Below are 26,169 nucleotides of genomic sequence, written 5' to 3'. Positions count from 1 at the left end.
TGGATTACGCTCAACAGAAATCGCATCCATGAAATGATTTGATAAGCTCCTCCCTGTGCTCAGCCTTCCCCCTCCCCAATACTTGTTATAAAGTTTTGGAGGTGGGCCCCAACTTCAAAACATGTTGCTTTGGGGGCTCATAGCACAAAGGTTTGAAGACCTCTGCTGTCTCCCACTCACACCCACCAGCCCCACATCCCTGCAGCTCGTAGACCAGTGCATCTCGCTCGAGTATCACACCTGCTGGTCCAATACTTCCCTTGGTTCACAACAAACCTTTCTCTGACAGAGAGACGGACAACTACAACAGCTCATCTCACACACCCAGGGCTCTCAGAAGAGCTGCCTCCAGGAGTCTGGGACCTCTCTCTGACAGACAGACGGGGACAACAGCTCATCTCACACACCCAGGGCTCTCAGAAGAGCTGCCTCCAGGAGTCTGGGACCTCTCTCTGACAGACAGACGGGGACAACAGCTCATCTCACACACCCAGGGCTCTCAGAAGAGCTGCCTCCAGGAGTCTGGGACCTCTCTCTAACAAGTAGATCCCTCCAGACTCTCCCCTCATACAATCCCTCCCTCCCTCCAATCAAGAGCTCCAATATTTGTTCTCTTACACGTGGGATAACATCCCTCTCACACACACCAGTACTACAAGATTCCACTTTCACACCCGGCCAGTACACAGCTCCACAACCACACCTCTCTCCCAAAAGAGACACACACACATACCCCCAATATGAAACACAGATATTGCACCATAAGCCAGGACCACGGCCAATAACACATTTTGCACACTGCATATGTATTTCATAGTTCTTTGCAAGCAAACATAACTCGGTCCCCCTCTCACGTCTGCCTGAACACCTGTCGGGCACCGATGAAACACAAATGAATGAATGCAAAGCTGTGCACGCCCAATATTAAACTCATGTCTAATTCAAACTCATGAAGGTGATGTCACGAGTACATCAAGAATTGATGTGCGCTCATGTTATGTGTTATTACTACTCTGAAGCAGCATTCTATATGAAAGTAACACACAGAGCAAAAGGTAGTGTCGCATTAAAAACAGGGAACCATTGCATGCGCTTTTCACACAGTTAAGAACCCAAGCAAAGTGAAGACATTTCTGAAACAAATGGCAAGTTACTCGGGTTAGTGCATTTAAAATGCACACTTTTCAAAATGACAGAGTAAATAAATGACCTGAATTATTTTAATAATGAACAGCTTTGGCATATTAACCGTGAGTGGTGTCGATAATTGCAGCCAGCCTGCTTCTCAACTATGGGGACAGTGCATTTTAAAGCCAAAGACCAGGCTATTTCACAAGCATAGAAGTAGGACTACAATTGTGCATTCATTGAGGGGCAAGAAAGACTCAATTGGCCGAGCTCGTGAACACAGAAAACAAATACAATGAGGCACATAGAGGACACACACCTTTCATGTCTTCAATAACCTGCTTCCGCTAAGGGCTGCTAACACTTCACTTGAAAGCATGCACAAGTGCCCCCTCGTGCTCTGAAGTAACTCTCTGAAAACAGTAGATCTGCTGCATCTCAAGGGCAATCTCAAAAAGGAGTGGGAACCCAATAAACCCTTGGAGGCTTGGGCGATAGTTCTCAAAAAAAGGTGTGCCTACAAGGGATTTTGTTTATCAAAAGTTTCTAGGAGATATTATCTTAATGTTCTTGGGTACACCCTGATCAGTGGTGAAAAACAGATTCAATCAAAACACACAATACATTTCATTGTGAAAGAATTAAACAAATCGTAAATAATAATTCCAAAAGTGATACACGGGGCGAAAATATACTTCAAAAAAGTCATATATTTAATATATGTTCAAACCTTTTGGTCAGGGAAAAGATAAAAAGCAACCAAACCTAGCTAGAAAGGTGACGTTAGTTAGCCTATACAACAACTATGTTGACATCTTTCCAGAAATTCTATACAATCAATGTCTTAAGGGAAAAGATGTAGTTGTCCATGTTTCGGTCTGTGGTGGCAATGAGACCGTCAGACCATCTTCAGGACGGATAGTTGACAAAAAATACCAAATGGTATTATCCTTAAGTCATGTGACTTCAGTCAAATAGGCATATAACTTCCAAATTTGAACGAAACTTCTGTCTCTAATTGTAAAAGTCTTAGAGACAGTTCCAACTCGCTGCGGTGAAGCATCGAGGTTTACACGTCGGCTACACCAAATTATACGCTGCTGCCAGACGAAGATAACGAAATTGATATTCAATATTGAATTCTCGACTATACAGGGAGTTGGAACTTTCTCTAAGCCTTTTACAATTAGAGACGACAGTTTAGTTCAAATTTGGAAGTTATATGCCTATTTGACTGAAGTCACAAGACTTAAGGATAATACCATTTGGTATTTTTTGTCAACTATCCGTCCTGAAGATGGTCTGACGGTCTCATTGCCACCACAGACCGAAACATGGACAACTACATCTTTTCCCTTAAGACATTGATTGTATAGAATTTCTGGAAAGATGTCAACATAGTTGTTGTATAGGCTAACTAACGTCACCTTTCTAGCTAGGTTTGGTTGCTTTTTATCTTTTCCCTGACCAAAAGGTTTGAACATATATTAAATATATGACTATTTTGAAGTATATTTTCGCCCTGTGTATCACTTTTGGAATTTTTATTTACGATTTGTTTAATAATTTCACAATTAAATGTATTGTATGTTTTGATTGAATCTGTTGTTCACCACTGATCAGGGTGTACCCAAGAACATTGAGATAATATCTCCTAGAAACATTTGATAAACAAAATCCCTTGTAGGCATCTGAAGGGCCCCTCACTTCCACTGGTCCTTCATCTCAAGGGCCCTCACTTCCACTGGCCTGCATCTCAAGAGCCCCTCACTTCCACTGGCCTGCATCTCAAGGGCCCCTCACTTCCACTGGCCTGCATCTCAAGGACCCCGGGCTTCCACTGGCCTGCATCTCAAGGGCCCCTCTCTTCCACGGACCCTGCATCTCAGGGGCCCCTCTCTTCCACTGGCCCTGCATCTGAAGGGCCGTTCACTTCCACTGGCCTGCATCTCAAGGGCCCCTCGCTTCCACTGACCCTGCGTCTCAGGGGCCCCTCACTTACACTGCCCTGCCGCTCAAGGGCCCCCCACTTCCACTGACCCTGCATCTCAGGGGCCCCTCACTTCCACTGACCCTGCATCTCAAGGGCCCCTCACTTCCACTGACCCTCAATCTCAGGGGCCCCTCACTTCCACTGACCCTGCGTCTCAGGAGCCCCTTACTTCCACTGGCCCTGCCTCTTAAAGGCCCCCCACTTCCACTGACCCTCAATCTCAGGGGCCCCTCACTTCCACTGACCCTGCATCTCAGGGGACCCTCACTTCCACTGACCCTGCATCTCAGGGGCCCCTCACTTCCACTGACCCTGCATCTCAGGGGCCCCTCACTTCCACTGACCCTGCATCTCAAGGGCCCCTCACTTCCACTGGCCCTGCATCTCAGGGGCCCCTCACTTCCACTGACCCTGCATCTCAAGGGCCCCGCACTTCCACTGGCCTGCATCTCAAGGGCCCCTCGCTTCCACTGACCCTGCGTCTCAGGGGCCCCTCACTTACACTGCCCTGCCGCTCAAGGACCCCTCACTTCCACTGACCCTGCGTCTCAGGGGTTCCTCACTTCCACTGACCCTGCGTCTCAGGGGCCTCTCACTTCCACTGACCCTGCGTCTCAGGGGCCCCTCACTTCCACTGACCCTGCGTCTCAGCCCCTCACTTCCACTGACCCTGTATCTCTGGGGCCCCTCACTCCCACTGACCCTGCATCTCAAGGGCCCCTCACTTCCACTGACCCTGCATCTCAGGGGCCCCTCACTTACACTGCCCTGCCGCTCAAGGGCCCCTCACTTCCACTGACCCTGCGTCTCAGGGGCCCCTCACTTCCACTGACCCTGCGTCTCAGGGGCCCCTCACTTCCACTGACCCTGCATCTCAGAGGCCCCTCACTTACACTGACCCTCAATCTCAGGGGCCCCTCACTTTTACTGACCCTGCATCTCAGGGGCCCCTCACTTCCACTCAAGGGCCCCTAACTTCCACTGGCCTGCATCTCAAGGGCCCCTCACTCCCACTGACCCTGCGTCTCAGGGGCCCCTCACTTCCACTCAAGGGCCCCTCACTTCCACTGGCCTGCATCTCAAGGGCCCCTCACTCCCACTGACCCTGCATCTCAAGGGCCCCTCACTTCCACTGACCCTGCATCTCAGGGGCCCCTCACTTACACTGCCCTGCCGCTCAAGGGCCCCTCACTTCCACTGACCCTGCGTCTCAGGGGCCCCTCACTTCCACTGACCCTGCGTCTCAGGGGCCCCTCACTTCCACTGACCCTGCATCTCAGAGGCCCCTCACTTACACTGACCCTCAATCTCAGGGGCCCCTCACTTTTACTGACCCTGCATCTCAGGGGCCCCTCACTTCCACTCAAGGGCCCCTAACTTCCACTGGCCTGCATCTCAAGGGCTCCTCGCTCCCACTGACCCTGCGTCTCAAGGGCCCCTCACTTCCACTGACCCTGCATCTCAGGGGCCCCTCACTTACACTGCCCTGCCGCTCAAGGGCCCCTCACTTCCACTGACCCTGCGTCTCAGGGGCCCCTCACTTCCACTGACCCTGCGTCTCAGGGGCCCCTCACTTCCACTGACCCTGCATCTCAGAGGCCCCTCACTTACACTGACCCTCAATCTCAGGGGCCCCTCACTTTTACTGACCCTGCATCTCAGGGGCCCCTCACTTCCACTCAAGGGCCCCTAACTTCCACTGGCCTGCATCTCAAGGGCTCCTCGCTCCCACTGACCCTGCGTCTCAGGGGCCCCTCACTTCCACTCAAGGGCCCCTCACTTCCACTGGCCTGCATCTCAAGGGCCCCTCACTTCCACTGACCCTGCGTCTCAGGGGCCCCTCACTTCCACTCAAGGGCCCCTCACTTCCACTGGCCCCACATTCACACCTTGTGTTTCTCAGAGGAGCCCGAGCTCCGCCCACCACGGAAGCCCCGCCCACACCCAGCAGGAGCGCGCACCCCTCGCCCCGCCCATGGCTCCGCCCACACGGCACGCTCAGCCGCCGTAGCCCCGCCCCCTGTACCTGGGCACGCAGCTGGGCGACGAGCGGTCAACCTCCCAGGTGGCGAAGAGCTTCATGGGCAGCGGCAGCGAGGCGGAGGCGGAGGCGGTGGCGCCGCCCGCGCAGGGCTCCGCGGCTGCCGCCACCGCCGTGCCCGCGGGCACCATGACTGAGGCGGGCGGAGCGCGCGCGGCCACCGACGGCACCGAGGGCGCAGGCTCCGTTATTGGGAGCACAGGCAGGTGCCCGAGCGAGCCTGCCGCCGCCCCGCCCACTCAGCGACCGACCAATGGCGACGCGTCAATCCCAGAGAGCCCAGCCTATGGAGAGTTGGAGCGCTGCTGCCCAGCGCCAATTATGGGCGGTCTAACTCCAGGAAAACCGTTATCTCCCTCGGATTGGTTTAATGATGCCAGTTAGATCCGCCCACTCGCGAAGGAAGCCAATTGCCTGCGGGTGCGACGCTCCACGCCTACGAGTGGCCGAGTGGGCTTGTCAGCTCGCGGCCGGCGTTGGTAGACAGCTGTCAAAAGCTTGAGCGCGCGCACCGCGCGGCACGTGCGCCACGGTGCGAGGGGCGGGGCCAGAGGCTCGTAGAAACAAGCTGAGGGGTATGTGGGGCTCGAGACCCCCTCCCACCACGCACAGCCGCCATCTTAGGAGGTCAGACGTCCAGGGCGGGGGCGCCTGACTCCAAGAGGGCGGCCACACTCTTTCCAATGGGCTCCTGCAGGAGCCGGGCAGTTCATGACTGTCACCAGGGGGCGCCACCTGCCAGGGGGGCACATTGTGGATTGAGGGTGTAAACATTCAGGACAAAGGGTCAATATTAGGGACACGGGCAGAATCCACGCAATATTATATTAAACAAGTAAATGGACGCCCAACACCAGTAGAATTCAAAATACGTTTATGTTTTTGCTCTGTATAAAACATAATAGCATTAAACACATTTATATATACTTAACAGTATTAAACACGTTTATATGCACACAATAGCATTAAACACATTTATATGTACATAACAACATTAAACGTATTTATATGCACATAAGAGTACATAACAGCAATAAACACATTTATATGTACATAACAGCATTAAACACATTTATATGTACATAACAGTACATAACAGCATTAAACACATTTATATGTACATAACAGCATTAAACGTATTTATATGCACATAACAGTACATAACAGCAATAAACACATTTATATGTACATAACAGTACATAACAGCATTTAACACATTTATATGTACATACCAGCATTAAACACATTTATATGTACATAACAGTACATAACAGCATTAAACACATTTATATGTACATAACAGCATTAAACACATTTAAATGTACATAACAGCATTAAACACATTTATATGCACATAACAGTACATAACAGCATTAAACACATTTATATGTACATAACAGCATTAAACACATTTATATGCACATAACAGTACATAACAGCATTAAACACATTTATATGTACATAACAGCATTAAACACATTTAAATGTACATAACAGTACATAACAGCATTAAACACATTTATATGTACATAACAGCATTAAACACATTTATATGTACATAACAGTACATAACAGCATTAAACACATTTATATGTACATAACAACATTAAACACATTTATATGTACATAACAGTACATAACAGCATTAAACACATTTATATGTACATTTAAAAAAAAAAACACATTTATATGCACACAATAGCATTAAACACATTTATATGTACATAACAGCATTAAACGCATTTATATGTACATAACAGTACATAACAGCATTAAACACATTTATATGTACATAACAGCATTAAACACATTTATATGTACATAACAGTACATAACAGCATTAAACACATTTATATGTACATAACAGCATTAAACACATTTAAATGTACATAACAGTACATAACAGCATTAAACACATTTATATGCACGCAATAGCATTAAACACATTTATATGTACATAACAGTATTAAACACATTAATATGTACTTAACAGTATTAAACACATTTATATGTACATAACAGCATTAAACACATTTATATGCACAAAATAGCATTAAACACATTTATATGTACATAACAGCATTAAACGCATTTATATGTACATAACAGTACATAACAGCATTAAACACATTTATATGTACATAACAGCATTAAACACATTTATATGTACATAACAGCATTAAACGCATTTATATGTACATAACAGTACATAACAGCATTAAACACATTTATATGCACGCAATAGCATTAAACACATTTATATGTACATAACAGTATTAAACACATTAATATGTACTTAACAGCATTAAACACATTTATATGTACATAACAGCATTAAACACATTTATATGCACAAAATAGCATTAAACACATTTATATGTACATAACAGCATTAAACGCATTTATATGTACATAACAGTACATAACAGCATTAAACACATTTATATGTACATAACAGCATTAAACACATTTATATGTACATAACAGTACATAACAGCATTAAACACATTTATATGTACATAACAGCATTAAACACATTTACATGTACATAACAGCAATAAACACATATATATACATTTCTTTATTCGGTTTTTGTCAATTATAAAACCATAAAAGCAGCAATATGAAATTTACAGCATTAAAACAATTCATACAAAAAAGATTTCCTTTTAAAGATTCCTTGGATGTCTAATAATGCATTTTAAAAAGTTCAATACGTGATAGCAGGTACGCTCAGAGTCTAACATCTGCAGAAGGATCATGGCCGGACGGCATTGTCTAAGGCCCCAGTCTTTTAGTAATGGGAATAGCCAGGTTCTCCTGTGGGGATGGTAGTATTTACAAAACAGTATCGTATGCATACATGTTTGAACAGAAGTCTCATCACAGGGGCATGCAGACAGTTTTGGTTCCCAAGTGTTCGTTTGCGGGAAAGCGACAAGTCTGTGAAACAGGTTAAGTCTGAGTCTAGTTAAGAGCATCCTCTCATATGAGTTAATTTCCAGTGCAAGATAAGGCTGGATTTGTAGCGATAACTGTACCATGTTTGCGTGTTGTACAGATTGTTTGTTGGAGAGCAGGGTAATTCTGAGTGACTCAAGATGGCTCATTGCTTTCAATTTCAGCTCTTTCTTGCTTATCTCGGTTAAAGATGGTGGACTGAAATAGAATCTTTCTAAACCCATGTCCGTAAAAAATCGCTTCACGTAGGTAAGCCAGGCTATTCTGTGCGCATTATCAAGGGCCATTGAATCCTCTATGATGGCTTTAGTCAACATGTTCTTATCAGAGAGCCATATGCGCCTCCAGAGTAGTAATGGCTGTACTTTTATTAGGTCCTCAATATAGGGGATTCCCAGTTCCATGTGACATGCATATGTGGATGAACACTTGGGGGCGGATAAGAGGAATCTGGTGAATGAGTTCTCTGCTATTTGTAGAGATGCGGCATCGACATGTCCCCAAACGCCAGCCCCATATAGGGCAGTGGATAGGCATTTTGCGGAATAGATTTGTAACATCTCCACTGGGGATCTCCTTCCAAGTCTTTGTGAAAAACTAATCAAAGCAGAGTTAGCTCTTCTAAAAAGGTGCCTTCTCGACTCAATGGCAGGTTTCCATTTTAGTTTCTCGTCGATCATTATGCCCAGGTTGGGATATTGTGGCGTTCTCTCAAGATTTTGGTTGTTGAGGGTGATGTTCTTTATCCGTTTACTCCCTCCACCGGCCACCATTACAAACGTTTTTTTCACGTTTATATGTAGGTCCAGTGCGCCCATGAAATCAGCGTATTTGTTTAAGGATTTCTGTAGTTCTATGGGGGTGCGGGCCAGAATTACCGCGTCATCTGCGTAGAGCAATGCCGGGATCATGCGTTGATTTATTCTTGGGAGGTCCTGCGCCCCTCTCAGCATCCTCTCTTCCAACCCGTTTGTATACAGGGAGAAGAGGAAAGGGGCTAGGACGCACCCCTGCCTGACTCCTCGCTCTACCTTGAATGACGGAGTGAGCTCACCCTTTGTCCCGTAGCGCACTCTCGCAGTGGCATTTGTATATAATTCCCTTAGAAAGTCCAATAGTGGAGGATCCACCCCCATGTTTCGCAAAAGAGTCCATAGCTTTGAATGTGATACGCAGTCAAAAGCAGAGGACAAGTCCACGTACACCATGTACATTGTCCCCTGCTTTGCGTGGATGTACTTGGACACAATTAGAGTTAGGTTAAGGGCCTGTTCGACGGTTCCGAACCCTTCTCTGAAACCAAATTGAAGGTCCGATAAGATCTTACTGTCGTCAGCCCATTGTTGCAGTTGTTCCAGGATTACTCTGCCGACTACTTTTCCTGTGGAATCTAATAGAGAGATCGGTCGGTAACATTTGACGTCTTGTCGGTCCCCCTTTTTAAAGATGGGGACCATAATGGAGTTGGACCAAGACTCCATTAAACCCAATCTCGCTGTTGCAGAGCATACTCTGGTGAGTATAGGGGCCCACAGATCCGGATGTTGTTTAAAGAGATCCACAGGGACCCCGTCTGGTCCTGGAGCTTTGCCCCCTTTGCTTAGATTTAGTGCTTGCATTACCTCAAGGATATCAAACTGAATGTTTATTGGAAAGTCGACAGGAGGATGGGAATGAGTTGTTTCTTCATTGGAAGGTGTTAGTTTGAATATTTGGGAGAAGTGTTGTACCCATGTTTCCTCTTCTATCGCTACGTCAATTTGAGGTCTACTGGAGTCAGAAAGAAAAGGGGTTTTCACTGTCCGCCAGAAAGACTCACTGTTTTTTGTGAGTGAGCTTTTATGTAAATCATTCCATAAGGATTGTTTTAGCTCCTGTTTTCTTTGTTTCCTGACTGTTTTGTAGTGATATCTTAGGTGTTTAATCAAACACATTAATAATGTACATAACAGCATTAAACACATTTATATGCACACAATAGCATTAAACACATTTATATGTACATAACAGCATTAAACGCATTTATATGCACATTACAGTACATAACAGCAATAAACACATTTATATGTACATAACAGCATTAAACACATTTATATGTACATAACAGCATTAAACACATTTATATGTACATAACAGCATTAAACACATTTAAATGTACATAACTACATAACATCAATAAACACATTTATATGTACATAACAGTACATAACAGCATTAAACACATTTATATGTACATAACAGCATTAAACACATTTATATGTACATAACAGTACATAACAGCATTAAACACATTTATATGTACATAACAGCATTAAACACATTTATATGTACATAACAGCATTAAACACATTTAAATGTACATAACTACATAACATCATTAAACACATTTATATGTACATAACAGTACATAACAGCATTAAACACATTTATATGTACATAACAGCATTAAACACATTTATATGTACATAACAGTACATAACAGCATTAAACACATTTATATGTACATAACAGCATTAAACACATTTAAATGTACATAACTACATAACATCATTAAACACATTTATATGTACATAACAGTACATAACAGCATTAAACACATGTATATGTACATAACAGCATTAAACACATTTATATGTACATAACAGTACATAACAGCATTAAACACATTTATATGTACATAACAGCATTAAACACATTTATATGTACATAACAGCATTAAACACATTTACATGTACATAACAGTACATAACAGCATTAAACACATTTATTTGTACATAACAGTACTGTTGAAGGAGGGTTCTTTCGATAAAATGATGGTTCTTCAGCAGGGTTAGGTTTGAACACCTTTATTAGCTACATGCGTGATATATAGCATAACAAAAACCCACAACCGCTCATCCCGGTATCCCCGCAGTAACTGCCACTTACAGAGCAGCAGAGTTCAAACGAAAACTCCAGGATAAGTGACGTGTCACATAGCAATAGCGCATGAGGGCAGGCGCGCGGAACACACAAGTTGTCCTTTAAGAAACAAGGACAACTTGTGACTCTAACATCACCCTCTTTTTTATACAGAAAAGAAAAAGAGCATTATTAGCAAGCAGTGCAAAAGTCAAATTTAACTAAAAGCACAGAGCAGACATATGCAATGAAATGGGAACAGAAAAGAGCAATGGAACAGAAATAGCATATGAGAATAAAAAGAGTTTATGAAAATGAAAGAAGAAAAGCAGGAAAGATGAAACAACCAACTCATGTATCTTTCTCACAAAAGATAAGCACCCACTCCCTCACAAAAAAATAAATAAAACAACAACCTGTGTACAAACATAATGAAAGCTGGCCAGGCCGACAAGAGTAAAGTACAGCGTTGAGACAATATGATGAAGGACCGAAAAGAATACTGAATGCAATGAAAGAGTGGAGAACTGGCGTGGACAGAACACGTGAAAAGAAGTAGTGTTAAGCAGCAGCAAACAACTTAGTTGCACAGAAAAACACTGTAAAGTAAAGTGTAATAAAAATGAAGGTCCAAATGACGAATACACAAGAGAGTAGAGCGGTCAATAAAATAGATGAATCCACAGAGAGGTGGAACGATCAAACTAGTGGTGCACCATGAAACAATGTGAAAAGCACAGATGTGTTAATGACATTGATGAACCCACAGAGGGGTACATAGCGCACAGAACACAGCAAAATGTATATATGAAGTGTGAGCCTGGCACACAGCAAAACGTATATATGAAGTGTGAGCATGGCACACAGCGAAACGTATATATGAAGTGTGAGCATGGCACACTGAACAAAGTAAAATGTACATATGAAGTGTGAGTATGACACACAGCAAAATGTATATATGAAGTGTGAGCATGGCACACTGAACAAAGTAAAAAGTATATATGAAGTGTGAGCATGGCACACTGAACAAAACAAAAATGTGTATGAGCATATGACTAAGCATGGGCGAATTTTGCGAATCTGGCGTTCGCGAATTTTGCGAATTTGCGAACTCGCAATCCGCAAAATCAGTGAATTCTCGCGAATTTGCGGATTTTTTTTGTGTTCGCAAGGATTTCTGCCAGTTCGCAAGGATTTCTGCCAGTTCGCGAGGGTTTTGTACCAGTTCGCAATTGCGAACTTACATGTCGGCTCGCAACGGTCACAATTATGTTGTTTCTACGTCTGGTTCATCATCACAGGTTCCCAGCACCCTCTGTTTCACCCCTGCCACCCTCTCTTTCACCCATGCCACCCTCTGGTACATCAATGCCACCCTCTGGTTCATCATCACTGTAGATTATGGGGGGGAAAAGCAAGCACACCTGCCTGCTTCAACTGACATGAATTAATTTGGGGTTGATTTATTAATGTGTCACTGTTTTAAAATTCCAGTCTGGCACCTGCTTCCTTATCTGTAATTTGCTTTCTGTTGCAGTGCAATTTTTTTTCCAGGACCTTTGTGGCCTACTTGTAGCTATTCTATGAGCCTGCTGTGAGGGTCAGAGCAGGGTCATACAATTGTTGCAACTAGCAACTGAACTCTGGAGTGGCCCTTGTCAGGAAGCACTACAGGGAATGGTTACTAATGACGAGTTTGAACTTTTGAACCTGCTGAATGCTTTCACTATTGCAAAACTCGTTTTTCTGCAGAACAGCATTACAGCAACTGTAATGCCCCAAACAAGCTTATATGAGAAAGTTGATTTCTAATCCAAAAGTTATCCAAAGAAAATCAAAAGGCCTCAAATCCAAAAAAGTGCAGGCAAATGTCAACCTGAGGAGTTATTCTGATAAAAAATCATCATTTTCAGAAGGTCTATGCTGCTTGCTAGTAGATTTCTTGTGCAGAATTGCAATTTTTGTAATTTCGCGAGTGCGAGATTGTTGCTGCCCGCCGCACCTACATGTTTGCAATTGCGAACTTACACCGCACGCCGCAAAATTGTATCACCAAGAAAAAAAAACCCGCTGCGTGCAAATTTGCGGATTTTCTGTAAATTTGCGAGCATTCGCGGATTGCGAATTTACCGAAAATCCGCAAAATCCGCGAGCGGAACGGATTTTCCGCCCATGCTTACATATGACTACCTATGAAGTGTGAACATAGCGCACAGAACACAGCAAAATGTATGTATGAAGTGTGAACATGGCACTCTGAACAAAGTAAAAAGTACATATGAAGTGTGAACATGGCACACTGAACAAAGTAAAATGTACGTATGAGCGCATATGTAGGTGTGTTATACAAACCACACGGTATGAAACATTATATGCATGCTGTAAAACTGGGTGTAAATGCTTGTAAATGTACGCCATAATAAAATAACATAACTGTAATATTTAAGTAGGTGTAGCATGTGGTATATAGTGCCACACAGTATAATGTAACCCCATAGAATTATACCAATACTAAACAGAAAAACTGCACGTGGAACTCATGTTATTACTTATTTAACTCCCTTTTGAAAATACCAAAATAAGATTGTAGTAAGGAATAAATCCACATGTACAACTATGCTTCCTGAACAATAAAATTACATCAAATACACAGGGAAGAAAAAAAAATACTGTCCCAAGAAAATAATAAATTAAAATAATTAAAGTGGTCACCGTGGTCTGGTGTCTGGATACTAGTGGAAGACATTAGTTTCAAATGGAACTGCTACAGTCACAGTAAATGTAGTAGTAGTAGTCATTGAGGGAAACAACAGAACAGAAATGGAAGGTATCAGCAGGAAATACCTTGAGATCATGAGTTCCTTCGAGAGATCCATAACTGCTAAAGTGCAGAACATTACTAAGATCTGTAAATCAAATCTGTTGGTTGTGAACGCTGTAGAAAACAGTGCAGAAATAAGCAATGGGAATTCCATGGCTGTAGACTCCGGTGTAATTGCCTGAGGTGATCAGCTAAAACAGACGCAGAGTAAAGATGTGGCTCGTGATAAGGTGCAGGTTCAAAATGGAGGGACATACAGCACACAGTGCCGGATGGCTCATGGGACGTTGAAACCTCTAAGCGTCCCCGCAGTAACTGCCACTTACAGAGCAGCAGAGTTCGAACGAGAACTCCAGGATAAGTGACGTGTCACATAATAGCGCATGAGGGCAGGTGCGCGGAACACACAAGTTGTCCATTAAGAAACAAGGACTACTTGTGACTCTAACAAGTACATAACAGTTTTAAACACATTTATATGTACATAACAGCATTAAACACATTTATATGTACACTAGCAGCCCGTCCCGACGTTGTGCGGGTATGAATTGCTGCCGGCCAGTAGTATATTGTTTTGTAGGATTTCGTTTTGATAGCATTTCTTATCTGTGACAGGCCTGTGAAACGCTCCGATTCACAGTGCACTGCTAATGCACTTAAGAGTGCGCGTTCCGTAGTGTGTGAACTCGAGTTTCCCTACTTTATTTTTCCTTGCAATATTATATAGCGCGAACTCGACAACATGGCATGAGCACAATTTACATTACAGAAGAACACATTCATTTGTGGTAGACACGGGGAGACAAAGCGATTTGCCTGGAATCATAGGATGTTGAGCTGATGCCGAGATTCGAACGTAGCTCTCCAGCTCTAAAGTTCACAATTCTAGAACTTGTGGCGGGAGGTGTGTCTAAAAGTGTATGTCGGTGCTGGCCATCAATGAGAGAGACCTGTGCATTTTTCAAATGGGTGGTGAAAAAATATGAGTATGTTGCTAGAGATGTGGGCCGCCGTGCCACCAATGTACTTACCGGGGGAGGGTAAACACCCATTATTCCTCAACTTTCTTTCCGCATACCATCACTCAGCATACTTTCATTACGAAAGTACCATGATTCTGCAATGCCATTATAACGCACGGCATTACATTTTATATGCTTTTACCACGCATACATTTACAACAAAATTCGTTGTAAATGCATGAATGCTAAAAGCATGTTTTTTAAAAATGTTTGGATAAGGTAAGTATGGGTATAGGGGTATATATTTTGGGGTACTGAGGTATATGTTTTGGGGTGTTTGGGTATTTTAAGGGTTCAGATATAGTTTTGGGTTGTGGGGTACAGGGGTAGTTTTAGGGTTTAGGGATAGGTATGGGATTTGGGGTACAGGGGTATTTTTAGGGTTCAGGGCTAGGTTTGGGTTTTGGGGTATAGGGGTATTTTTAGGGTTATGGGGTAGGTTTGGGTTTTGGGGTACAGGGGTATTTTAAGGGTTCAGGGCTAGGTTTGGCTTTTGGGGTACAGGGGTATTTTTAGGGTTCAGGGCTAGGTTTGGGTTTTGAGGTACAGGGCTATTTTAGGGTTCAGGGGTAGGTTTGGGTTTTGGGGTACATGGTTATTTTTAGGGTCCATGGCTAGATTTGGGTTTTGGGGTACAGGGGTATTTTTAGGGTTCAGGGGTAGGTTTGAATTTTGGGGTACAGTGGTATTTTTAGGGTTCAGGGCTAGTTTTGGGTTTTGGGGTACAGGGGTATTTTTAGGGTTCAGGGGTAGGTTTGGGGGTTGAGGTACAGGGGTATTTATAGTGTTCAGGGCTAGGTTTGGGTTTTGGGGTACAAGGGTATTTTAAGGGTTTAGGGATAGGTTTGGGTTTTGGGGTACAGGGTATATTTATAGGGTTAAGATGGGTTAGTGTTTAAGGGTGTTGGGGTATTTTAAGGAGTAAGGGTGGGTTATGATTATGGGGTGCAGGGGTATTTAAAGGGAGCAGGGTGGGATTAGCACATGACATGAGACATGGCATGAAGGGCGGAACGTACCACACGCCCCCAGCGTTTGTCACACCCCCAGCACACGCCCAGAGCACAACGCAGACACGCCCACAAGGGAGTACTTTGCTGGCACGGTTCTTTTACCTTTTAAATGTATATGGTGGGCGTCTGCATAGCCTATGTCCTTCTGCTGCAACTGCCCTTTCCAACGCTGTGTTGGGTGTTGTGATTGGTGCTGTGGTTCCGGAGATTACCCGCCTCAAAGGTTTGGGCTCTCTCTTTATTATATTAGTTTGGATAACAGTACATAACAGCATTAAGCACATTATATGTACATAACAGCATTACACACATTTATATGCAGCCGGACACATTTTCAGAATATAAAAGGAGGAAACATGCGCACTATTAAAGATTTGACCACTGATTTAGAAAGAGTTGTCATTGGATTCGGCCTCTTGAACATCAATGTTGGTGCCAGAAACTGCACTCTTGGGACTTGGGACTGTGCCCCCTTCAAGGTGTTCTGGGGGGGATGTAAATTGTGAACAACCACAACAGACCAATGGCTGACGAGGCTGACTGAATGGCTTGTTTGAGTCCTATATACATCCTATATAGCATGCTTCCCATTTCACCAGGCCAGGCTTGGCAGTAAGAGTGTAATAGGGAGCTTAGAGTCTAGCTGCACTGCACTGATGACTGTATTAAGAGTGATAGATTTCAAACATGAACTTAGAAACTTTTCTGCACCCATGCCATAACAAAATTGTTACTAGTAAACTAGATAGTTGATATGGGTAACCTATATGTGAACTAGAATCTTACAGGTGGAGCCACATTACAGTCTGTTAAATCAAACACAAGAGGTTTTGTTCAGTGCAGATCCTGAACTAACATATTTTAATTGTATGTAAATATAATTTACTTAGTCTGACGAGGTGTTGAAATACTTTATGCGGGCAGCACGCTGCTTCGGAATACAAGGTTTGTGGTTAATATAATATTATTGGTTAGTGTTGGCGACTGGGATTGTTCTGTGTACCCAGCAAACCATCCCGTGCGTTCACTCAAGTTTCTTTGTGTTGGATTAAATAATTAGGAGGTAGTTTGATCATTAGTGGGGGAGGGCAAAATGAGAGCTCGTCTGCATGTTTTTTTTATTTTATGAAATTTTATATAGCGCTAACTTGACCCAAATCGGGTATCAGAGCGCTTTACATAGCACCAGTTGCATTACATGAGGACACATAAATTTTTTTTTGTTAGGTGCAGGGAGATTAAGTGATTTGCCAGAATCACAGGATGTTCAGCGTCGTTGCCGAGACTCAATCCAAGTTCCCCAGATTGGAGGACGACCGCCCTAGCCGTTAAGTTGGTGGGATTAACAGATGAGCTAGAGAAAAAGTAGGAATTTTTGGGTTGGAGGGGTATGACTTTCAGAGGAAAAAGATGTGTTCTGGTAAATAAGTTGTGGCCAATTTGCAGACATTCAGTAGTAGAGATTAAGGCAAACAATCGTGTGACAGTAGGTTGTGCTCTTAGAGAAGAGGTGTTCAGAGAATGAAAGGGAAGGAGAGGACCATTTTAAATGAAAATGGTGAGAGGACATTCAAAAGATAGGTCAGTTTTCATGCCTGATTTTTAGGGATACAGCAGATGCATGTAGTTTGAGGATGCAAGGCTGTAGAAAGAAAAAACACTATTTACATTTGAAGATTGTGCTATAGTAGACATTTTTATAAACACTAGTATAAAGCAAACATTCTGTCTACTACAAGGCTAATGCTAGATCGCCATTCCTGCCAGATCAGCTGTTCTAAACAAGGGTCAGAAGCAAAGTCTAATGTCTGTACACATGTCACAGAATATTTAGGGCCCGATGTAGGTGCCCTAATACCGGTCGTAAACGGCCGTTTTTGAGATGTAGGGCATGCATTTACAAAATCGGTATTTTACCGATTCTGTATTTACAGATTCGGTAAAATTACCGAATCGGTAAATACAGACTCGGTAAAATACTGATTCTGTAAATGCAGATGTAGCTGGCACATGTCAGAGTGCCACAGGGCTTTAAGAATCGGTATTTTACCACCCAATCCTATTGGGTGGTAAAATACTGAATACAGGTGTGCATGCACACTCTGTGCATGCACACCTGTGCAATGTGACACACAAGTCCGGAATTGGGGTGCTAGAGGGTGTCAAAGTGACACCCCCTGCACCCTTGCAACAATCGGAATTTACCGAATCGGTAAATACCGATTCGGTATTCCACATTGATTCCTATGGGCTTCAAGGCCCATAGGAATCAATGGGGGATACCGATTCAGTATTTACAGAATCGGTAAATACCGAATCTTACCGATTCGATATTTACCGATTCTGAATTACCTACATTTCCCCCCCTCTAATTTACCACTTCTTTAATACCGAATCGGTATGATTCGGTATTTAAGAAGTGGTGAATTAGAATTACCTACATCGGGCCCTAAGAGCTTTAGGCTGCACTCAAAGGAAGCAGTAATCTCAAGATCATAGCAATGTGAGGAAATAGATGGGCAAGTAATGTACACATTGAAAAGGGGATTCTACAAATGTTGAAATGAGCGTCTTTTGATGTTCATCCTCAAGTTTTGCTCAGTCAATCAATCAATACACTTGTAGAGCGCGCTACTCACCGTGAGGGTCTCAAGGCGCTGGGGGGAGGGGGGGGGGGGGGGGGGGAGTGCCGCTACTGCTCGAAGAGCCAGGTCTGGAGGTGTTTCCTGAATGTGAGGTGGTCTTGGGTCAGTCGTAGGTGGGCGGGGCGGGAGTTCCACGTCTTGGCAGCCAGGTAGGAGAATGACCTTCCTCCGGCGGTGATTCTGCGGATCCGTGGGACGGTGGCGAGGGCGAGGCTGGCGGAGCAGAGTTTGCTAGCTGGAGTGTAGAACGTAAGGCAGTTGTTGAGGTATTCGGGACCTATGTCGTGGAGCGCTTCGTGTGCGTGGGTGAGGAGCCTGAACGTGATCCTTTGGCTGACGGGGAGCCAGTGCAGGTCCCTCAGGTGGGCTGATATGTGGCTGTGGTGGGGGATGTCGAGGATGAGTCATGCAGATGCGTTCTGTATGCGTTGTAGTCTTTTCTGAAGTTTGACTGTGGTTCCTGCATATAGGGCGTTCCCGTAGTCTAGTCGGCTGGTGACGAGGGCCTGGGTGACACACTTTCTAGTTTCGGAAGATCTTACGGAGCATGCGCAGGGTATTGAAGCATGAAGATGCTTGGTCATCGTGAGAGAGGAGTCCAGGATGAATCCCAGGTTGCGTGCGTGGTCAGTGGGTGTCGGTGCAGTGCCCAGTTCTGTGGGCCACCATGAGTCGTCCCAGGCGGATGGGGATGGTCTGAGGATGAGGACCTCTGTCTTGTCTGAGTTCAGTTTCAGACGGCTGAGTTTCATCCATTCAGCGACGTTTTTCATTCCTTCCTGGAGGTTGAGCTTGGCGGCAGCTGGGTCTTTGGTGAGGGAGAGGATCAGCTGGGTGTCGTCGGTGTATGAGATGATGTTGAGGTTGTGTTTGCGTGCGATGGTGGCGAGGGGGCTCGTGTAGATATTGAAGAGGGTTGGACTGAGCAATGAGCCTTGGGGTACGCCGCAGATGATCTTGGTGGCCGCGGAGCGGAAGGGAGGGAGGCGGACTCTCTGGGTTCTGTCCGAGAGGAACAAGGTAATCCAGTCCAGGACTTTACCTTGGATCCCGGTGTTGTGGAGTCGGGTTATTAGGGTGCAATGGCAGACTGTGTCAATGGCGACTGAGAGTTCTAGGAGGATGAGGGCGGTGGTTTCCCCGTTATCGAGTAGGGTCCTGATGTTGTCTGTGGCTGCGATGAGGGCGGTCTCGGTGCTGTGGTTGGCTCGAAATCCAGACTGGGATGGGTCGAGGGATCCATTGGCCTTGAGGAATGCGATCAGTTGTTTATTGGCGATCTTCTCGATCACTTTCGCCGGGAAGGGAAGAAGAGAGATGGGGCAGAAGTTTTTGAGGTCTTTAGGGTCCGCTGTGGGTTTCTTCAGTAGGGCGTTGATCTCTGCGTGCTTCCAGCTCTCTGGGAAGGTGGCAGGGGTGGTGGTGAGGGAGTTGTTTATCATGTTCTGTAGGTAGGGAGCGATGATGGTGTTGGCTTTGTTGAAGATGTGGTGAGGGCATGGGTCGGAAGGTGAGCCGGAGTGGATGGTTATCATAGCGTGGGCGGTGTCTTTGATGCTGATGGGAGTCCAAGCGCTGAGGGTGGTTGTAGGGGGTGTTGGTTCGGTGGCTGGGGGCAGAGTCTGGGCGCCAAAGCTGTTGTGGATATCGGTGATCTTGCGGTGAAAGAACGTGGCGAGGGAGTTGCAGAGGTCTTGCAACGGTGTGATGTTGTTGCTGTTGGCGTTGGGATTGGAGAGCTCTTTTACGATGCTGAAGAGTTCCTTGCTGTTGTGTGTCTTTGAACGAAATCTTTTTGGTGGTGCAGATCAGCTGGTGGTGTTTGCGGGTGACGTTCTTGAGGGCTGTCATGTTTTAATTATTGCTCACTGTGTTAATTACAAAGCAGAATGGGATCCGTTTGGATGTCTCAAATTTGTATTAGCACAAGATGGAGGTCAGGGGCGTAGTGTCTTCCTCAGCCCAGGACCGTTCAGATGCATTACACCACACATGAGCTGCTATCAAGCACTACTTTATACTTCAGCATACACTCACACGATGCGGATTACATCATACTTCCCATTAACCACAACACCTCCATATTACGTATTTCCTCTTCAGATTCCAGCCAGAAGCAAGAGGGTCTTAGTGCCACACCACCCCTTTGTTAAATAGAAAGTGGCACACTTCACTATAATCTCATTTTCTTGATTGTTTGGCGAGGCGCTCACACTTGTCTGCGGGATCGGGTGATCTAGGTCCACCCTAATTGGGAATGGCAACATATCAATCAATCAATTAATTAGTGGGTCTTTTAAAGTTTGGCTTGTCACCCGGGGGGGTGGGGGTGTGCGTCAGGCAATAGTGAGTTAAGCGACCCTCGGTCAGAGGGGGATGGTGGTCAAAAAGTCAAGTCTTGAGCTGCTTTCTGAAGTCCTTCATAGATCGGGAGGTGCGCAGGTGCGGGCGGTTAGGTCGTTCCAGGACTTGGCGGCAAGGTGGGAGAAGGAGCAACTTCTGCAGTGGCTACGACAAATGGAGGGGATGTGGGCCACAGTGGGGGTGGAGGAACGGAGCTCTCTGGTCAGTTGGTGGAATGTCAGGCATTTGTTGATGTAGGTGGGCCCGGATTCGTGGAGGGCTTTTTAGGCATGAAAGAGGAGCTTGAAGATGCTTCTTTTCTGTACAGTGAGCCAATGGAGAGCTCTGAGGTGAGAGGTGCTGCTGGGTCTTCTGGGAAGGTTGAGGATGAGTCTTGCCACTGAATTCTGGATGGTCTGGATGCGGTTCAGGAGCTGTTTGATGGTTCCGGCATAGAGTGCGTTGCTATGGTCGAGTCGGCTGGAGATGAAGGCTTGGGTGACTGTCCATCTAAACATCTTACGGAGCATGCAGAGGGTGTGGAAGCAGGCAGAGAAGACAGTGTTGATCTGTTGCTTCATGGTCAGATGGATGTCCAGGATGATTCAGAGGTTGCATGCGTGGTCGATGAGGGTGAGTGAGGGGTCGAGTGCGGAGGGCCACCAGGTGCCGTGCCGAGATGATGACCTCTGTTTTGTCTGAGTTGAGTTTCAGGCAGTTGGTCTTCATTCAGGTGGCGACGTTGGTCATTGTGTTTTGGAAGTTGGTTCTTGTGATTTCTGTATCTTCTATAAGGGTTAGGACTGCATAGGAGATAATGTTGAGTCCGTGGGTGTGGGCAGTGTCTGCTAGTGGTGTCATGTAGGTGTTGAAGAGGGTGGGGATAAGGGAAGAACCCTGGGGGACATACCATATGATGTCTTTGGGTGCGGAGGAGAAGGGTGGTAGGTGGATCCTCTGTGTTTGGCCTGAGAGGAAAGAGGAGATCCAATCGAGTGCGTTACCCTGGATGCCAATGTGGTGGAGTTTAATGGGTAGGGTGTGGCTATGAGGGCGGCTGTTCCACCTGGATCGAGGAGGCATCTGATGTCATCCATGGCTGCGATTAGCCCAGTCTCAGTGCTGTGGTTGGGCTGTAAGCCTGAATGGGATGGGTTGAGCAGGTTGTCTAGTAGTCTGCAAGAGTGCCGCAGCGGGTTTGGGAGGTGCGGATCATGTTCTCAGTAGCGGCGGGGCAGGAGAATTCTCTGATGATGCTGAAAAGTTCCTTGGTGTGTTTGGCACTCATCTCAATGCGGGTGGTGAGGGCTTTCTGAGACGGTGGTGATAGCTTTTGAGGGCGGACCTGAAGGAGTCTAGGCTGGTGGGGGTCTTGTTTGAGTGCCAGTGTCTCTCCAGTTTCCTACTGTGGCGCTTGAGTGCCAGAAGCTCTGGGGTGAACCATCTGACTTACTTGGCTGATTTGCTGCTGGTGGTCTTCTTCTGGAGGACAATGGTGTTGGCGGCTGAGGAGATCCAGTTGGAAAAGTTTTGGACAGCAAATTTGAGAGTATCTTGCTTCTTTGAGGGCGGTTGTTCAGAGAGGCTTTGTGACTTGGTCCAGTTGCGGCAAGGGTGGATGGGGTAGCTTGTCGGGGCTTCTAGCGGGCTGTCTATGGTGAAGTGGACGATGCTGTTGTCAGTCCAGGTCAGCTTGGTGGTGTGGGAGAATTTGGCTCTGTCATTGGTGGAGAAAATTAGGTCTAGTGTATGTACTGTGCTGTACGTGGGGGCGGTGACATGTTGAGGGAAGCAGATGATGCCATGTTTTCAAAAAGCACAGTGGGGTTGGGGTCATTAGGGTCTTCTAGGTGGACGTTCACGTCTTCCAGGAACATGTAGTGTTTGGAGTCTATAGCCAGGAGGGCGAAGAAGTCCAGGATGGCATTCCAGAAGCTAGGGCGCGAGCAGGGGGTCTGTAGGTTCCTCTAATGGTGGTTTCAGCATCTGGTTTGATCTAAAAGTTGCGGTGTTCCATGATTGGTATTATTTCGTTGTTCGAGGCGGTGCAGTGAAGGGTGTCCTTGTGGATGATGGCCATACCTTTGCCGTGTCTTCTGGGGCAGTCGCAGTGGATCATCTTGTTATCCAGGGGTGTTGTGGTGGCGATGCTGGCGCTGACGTACGAGTGAACATAGGCTCAGGCGGCCCAGGGCTGGACCTGCTTGCGGGGTCGCTTCACACGTGGTTTCAGGACTCGACAAGTGTTGCAGTAGTTTTTTTAAATGTGGTGTTTCGCGGAGTGATGGATTGTCCAGGACGATGTGCTAGCACCATGTGTCCCTTGCACGCACAACCTTTAAAGGATCAGCAGCAAAAGGTCAGTTTTCTGTCTTCGTCTCTGCTTAACCGGTACCCAGTCTCCTTCGTCAAAGAATGTCTCTTGGGCATGTTGTCGCTGATCTGCATGTGTTTTCATTTTCCTTTTCCGAGTTGCACCGGTGTCTTGAACCTTGTCAACATTCACTGATCGATTTGGGGTCCATTGAGGTAATTTTGTTCTGATGGCTCTCCCAAATAGCAAGGTGGCTGGACTCTCACCAGTTGCGGAGTGCGGAGTTGATTGATAGGCCCGGAGTGCTTGGCACATGGCTTGGTTCAGATCGATTTCCTTACTGATGACGGTGCCCATGAATCTTTCAACCACACTGTTAGATTTGGGGGTCTATGGTTGGCACAGGTAGGTACTTGTGACAAGCAGGGACCCTCTCCTCTAGTCAGGACAAAGGGATTACCCTCCTAAAACAACCCCTGCTCACCCTCTAGGTTGCGTGGCGCGAGCAGCCAAGGCTTTACTTCAGAGGCGTTATAAGTTAAGCAGTTGTGACCACACACAGTAACCCAGTGACAACACTACAAATGGACACCACACAGGTTTTATATCAAAAATAAGTAAACTTTATATAGAGTTACCACAAGACCATAAACGACAAAAATACACACTATGATTACTTTAAGATGGTAGATTTAAGCTTAGTTCAGTTCAGTTCTTAGATGCGACACTCTGCGTCAATGTACCTTAAGTTGCGTTGCGCTTCCACGACAAGCAATGTCGCAGTGATGGGAAATGCGGCAAAGTTCAGATACAAAGAAATAAAGACGTGAAGATCTTCCAGATGCGGCGCGCTTCTCTTGCGGATGCGAGAAACTCTTGGTTCGATGCGTGGACTGCAGCGGCGACACCCTTACGATGCGACGGCAACAGCTCCAGCAGCAACGCTCTTCTCCACGATGCGTGAAGCTTCCGCACAATGCGACAACTACAGCGGCGACATCCAAGATGCGACGGCAGCAGCTCCGACGGCGGCGCGCTTCTCGGGGATGCCTGAGTGCAGTCTGGTACTGTCATGCTGACTGGTCAAGTGCACCCACTTATGAGAGTAACAACCTAGGCAATTGACTATTTGCTTGTCAAAAAAGATTATAGAGAGGCAGAAAAAATAATACTAACATATAAAAAAATTACTTTTTATTGGTTCATTAAAAAAGGTATACATAATGACACATCAATAAAACAATGTATAGGTCAAAAGTCAAAAATACATCTTAAATTCATACAATAACATTTCATTTGTTTAATTATGTTATGTTATGTTATGTTATTTATTATTTGTTAAGCGCACATACGCCCAAGGGCTTCTTGGCGCTGGTGAGAGAGTCAAACATAACAATACATAGAAGACATACAATCACTGTTTACAATAAGCCTGAGAAAAAAGAAAAGTTTTAAATGCCTTCCTAAAGGCAAGGAGGTCCTTACTGTGTCGCAGAGTCAAAGGGAGGGAATTCCACAATGAAGCAGCTAAAAATTGAAAACTGCTGCCTCCCTGACGTTTCTTTTTGAAATGAGGGACCTCAAGTAGGTCTTTGTGGATGGATCTCAAGCTGCGCAAGGGTTTGTATTTGCGCAGTAGTAGTCTAAGGAACATGGGACCCTTACCTTCCAAAGCCTTGAACACAATACAGCCCACCTTGAATGTAGCTCTCTGTTCCACAGGCAGCCAGTGCAAAGTCTCTAGTCCATGTCTAATTGATTCCCACTTCGGGACTTTGCAGATAAGTCTCGCAGCTTGATTTTGCAAGTATTGCAATCTTTTAAGTTGGCCAATAGGCGCCCCCAAATAGAGGCCATTTGAGAAATCGATGTGAGATAGGACTAGAGCACTAACTGTCTGAATTAAGGCCAAACCTGTAAGGAGATGTGCTATTTTCTTGATCTTCCTCAGTTGAAAAAACCCAGAGGAGACCACAGTTCCGACTTGACTTTCCAAGGTAAGATCCTCACTAAGAGTCACTCCCAAACTTTTTACTGTACGGGATTTTTTTGGGGGCGAGCCCATGTCCGACGGCCAAAAGCTAGGACTCCAACTGATCTCACTCTTCCCAGGTAGAATGAGTTCCGTTTTTCCCGGATTTAACTTAAGGTGGTTTAGAGACATCCACCTCTGGATAAAAGACATAGTTGCTCGAAATTCCTCGGCAGCATTGTGAGAATTTAGCACAAAAACCAACTGCAGGTCGTCTGCATAATTATATACATCAACCTTAAACTCTCGTAGGGAGAACAACAGAGGCCGCATATACAAATTAAATAATAAAGGGGACAAGGAGGATCCTTGAGGAACCCCACAAAAGGAAATGTTTTTAGGGGCTGTGAAAGAACCCAGTCGAACCGATTGGGTACGTCCTGAAATAAAGGACTTGAGCCAGGCCAAGGCCAAGTCCCGAAGACCGGCCTGTTCGACACGGTTGACCAGGATGGTATAGTCAACCGTGTCGAACGCGGCAGACAGGTCCAATAACACCAAAGCCTGGTGCAAGTCCCTGTCTGCGTTAGACCTTAAAGTATTCTGAACGGCCAATATCACTGCCTCAGTAGAGTGACCAGGCCGGAAACCTGCCTGGTTGGGTTGTAAATAGCCAGAGGCTTCCACAAAACTTGATAGGCAGTTGGTTACATGCGCCTCCAATATTTTGGATAAATAAGGCAGTAGCGATATTGGTCTATAATTAGAAAGGTCTGAGGAGTCAATGCCAGGTTTTTTTTAAAGGGATCAATAAGGCCTGTTTAAAACTATTAGGAACATTCCCTGACATGAGGGAGTTATTAAGCAGAGGAATCAGGCTACTTGGGAATGCCCGACCAATTTCTCTCATTACTTGGGGAGGGCAGACATCCTGAGGAGATCCTGATTTAACTCTAGTGAGCAAATCTTGAAGGGTTTGGTCAGTGATTAAGGGGAAGGAATGCAAAGTAAGAGG

The 26,169-nt window shown here is 45.5% G+C and overlaps 1 protein-coding gene across 1 annotated transcript in view; it reads right to left on the bottom strand.

Annotated features, from left to right (window-relative positions):
* LOC147706698 (phosphofurin acidic cluster sorting protein 2-like) overlaps nucleotides 1-5,378 on the bottom strand; it is an 825,692-nt gene extending 820,314 nt beyond the window's left edge. Inside the window, exon 1 of the mRNA XM_086925834.1 lies at nucleotides 5,148-5,378. Within this exon, the coding sequence (XP_086781960.1) occupies nucleotides 5,148-5,293 (146 nt within the window). The 5' untranslated portion in view covers nucleotides 5,294-5,378. The remainder of the gene's footprint in view (nucleotides 1-5,147) is intronic.
* Between the last annotated feature and the right edge of the window lie 20,791 nt (nucleotides 5,379-26,169).

The sequence above is a fragment of the Lissotriton vulgaris genome, chromosome 6 (assembly GCF_964263255.1).
Source record: "Lissotriton vulgaris chromosome 6, aLisVul1.2, whole genome shotgun sequence".
Lineage (NCBI taxonomy): Eukaryota > Metazoa > Chordata > Amphibia > Caudata > Salamandridae > Lissotriton > Lissotriton vulgaris.
This window is presented reverse-complemented; position numbering and strand designations above follow the sequence as displayed.